We start from the raw sequence: 2,590 nt of genomic DNA on the forward strand, positions 1-2,590 counted from the left end.
ATATATATATATATACATTCATGTATATATATATATATATATCTATTCATATATATATATATATGGGGTGTACTAAACAATAATAATAGTAAATAAACATTAAGTTAATTATTAAGACATTATAATGATTAATTATTTCCTACATATTATTACTACACATTATTATTAATTAATTAATTAATTAATTAATTAATTAATTTATTTATTTATTTATTTATTTACTTGTTTAATTTGCTCAGGCCTGCAGATTGGAATCGCGCAGAATGCCGCTTTGACTGCGGGCGCCTCGCAGTTGTTGTGCCTCCACTGCCTTCGGGTGTATGCGCAGCTCAGCTGCTGCAGCAGCAAAAACATCTAACTTCAATACCTATTCCTGTACAGGGTGAGGAATAAGAGCTGTTGCTGATGCTGCTGCTGATGCTGCTGATGAAGATGAGGCTAAGGTTTCTGCTGCTGCTGTTTTGCTGCTGCTGTTGTTGATACTGCTGCTGCTGTTGCTGCTGCTGCTGCTGTTGCTTCTGTTGCTGCTGCTGCTGCTGCTGCAGAGTGTGGCTGATATGCTTGTTGGGGTGTCTCTCTCTTTATTTGCATATTTAATTGTATTCATATGCCTTTATTCTGTTTATTTTTGTTTATCTTTTCTGTCTTTGAGTCGTCTGAGTACTTTGTCGCATTTAATTTATTTTTTTAATCATTTTATCTTTATTTGTTTATTTGTCTTAGTTTTTCTGCGGTGTATCGTCAGTGATACATTAAAAATAAATAAATATTTTTAAAGATTTTAAATATATTTTCTTCTTCAGTTTTTTGTCTTTGTTTGTTTTATATGCGCATATAAATATATACATCTATATATATATACATATATTTATTTATTTATTTATTATTTATTATTTATTTATTTATTTATTTATTTATTTATTTTATTGTATTGAACAGAGCTATCTCTACCTTTGCCTCCTTACCCCGGCTTCTTTATTACGAATACGCGTTCTGACTGGTTGTTTAATTTCTCTCGTTTCTCTCACCTCTACAATCTTCAAGAAGACGCATTTGCTATTAAACAGACGCAGCAGCAAGCTCAAGATACACCTGCTGCTGCTGCTGCTGCAGCAGCAGCAGCAACAGCAGCAGCTAGCCCCATCAAACCCAAAGTACGAGTCGTCACTAAAAAGAATTGGAAGGTCGCCTAGCCATCTGCTGCGCCTCCTCTAGCTGCTGCACCTGCTGCTTCTGCTGCAGCTTCTGCTGCTGCAGCTGCTCCTACAGCTGCAGCTGCTGCTTCTGCTGCTGCAGCTGCTTCTGCTGCTGCAGTTTTTGGTGTAGTTGCTGCAGCGGTTCGAACCCGCCGCTTTGGCTGTAGCTGCAGCAGCAGCAGCAGCTTTTGCTGCTGCTGCTGCTGCTTCTGAAGAAGGCACCGCAACCCTCACCTGCCTTTGACGAAATTAAGAGGGACATTCGCCCGAGACGTCTCACTGAGTTTGCTAGCTAGCTAGCTAGCTAGCAAACTCTGCTAGCTAGCTAGCTCCTCACCTAGCTGGCTAGCTAGCTAACTGGCTGCTCAGCTAACTGGCTAGCTAGCTAGCTAGCTAGCTATTCAGCTAACAAGCTAGCTAGCTAGCTAGCTAGCTCCTCACCTAACTGACTAGCTGGCTAGCTAGCTAGCTAGCTGGGTGGGTTGATATATAGACAGTTGTTTTGAACGCGTTGTCTATAGTTAGGTGACCGCAATGCCTTGCACATATGCTGCTACACGCCGACTAGCTAGCTAGCTAGGTAGCTAGCTAGTCAGCTAGCTAGTTAGCTAGTCAGCTAGCTAGCTCGATAGGTGATATCGACTAGCGACCAGCGACGTGGAATATAAGAGGAGAGCAAAGAAAGCATCTATAATATATATATATATATGTATATACATATATATATATATATATTATTTATTATAAGCCGCATTTACAAAGCTCACCACTATGAAGACGGAGACAAAAGAGTCATCGGTCGCTGATAATTATATCATTATTTACATTATTAACTATAAAATAAATAATATTAAAATATTATTTATTATTTATTTTATAAATTCTATTATATTTATATAATATAACTACGGTGTTAATTGTTCTATGAACAATATTATATTGTTAATCATATGAGTATTAATAATGTTAATAATATTATTAGTCTCAATCTTCTTCATAATAATAATAATATAATAAATTATCGGGCTGTTTATATTATAAGGAATGCTATTAATAATAATATTATTTATATTGTAAATAATATTACTATTCATAATATTATTTATGTTTAAAGTAATATAATCAATAAAAATAATATTTATATTGTAAATAAAATTATTTATCACAATATTATTTATTTAGTAGTAGAAGTGCTGGCCTAGCCCCGCGGGAGCAGCAGGGGCAGCAGCTGCAGCAGCAGCAGCAGCAGCAGACGCTGCAGCAGCAGCTCTGCTGCTGCCCCGTCGCTGCTCGAGCTTAGTTCCAATCTATGCATGCTACGTTTGTTGCTTCTGCTGCTGCTGCTGCTGTAGCAGCAGCAGCAGATGCAGCAAGAGCCACTGCAGCAGCAGCAG

The 2,590-nt window shown here is 37.4% G+C and overlaps 1 protein-coding gene across 1 annotated transcript; it reads left to right on the forward strand.

Moving 5' to 3' along the window:
- Nucleotides 1-239: 239 nt before the first annotated feature.
- EAH_00066060 (hypothetical protein) lies at nt 240-393 on the forward strand (the record flags this gene model as incomplete). The annotated part of the gene is made up of 1 exon (XM_013392768.1): nt 240-393. A coding segment is annotated over one exon (154 nt), but the record flags the coding sequence as incomplete, so codon positions are not given.
- Nucleotides 394-2,590: the final 2,197 nt, after the last annotated feature.

This window comes from Eimeria acervulina, genomic scaffold (genome assembly GCF_000499425.1).
Source record: "Eimeria acervulina Houghton genomic scaffold, Eah_scaff2337, whole genome shotgun sequence".
In the NCBI taxonomy this organism is placed as follows: Eukaryota; Apicomplexa; class Conoidasida; order Eucoccidiorida; family Eimeriidae; genus Eimeria; species Eimeria acervulina.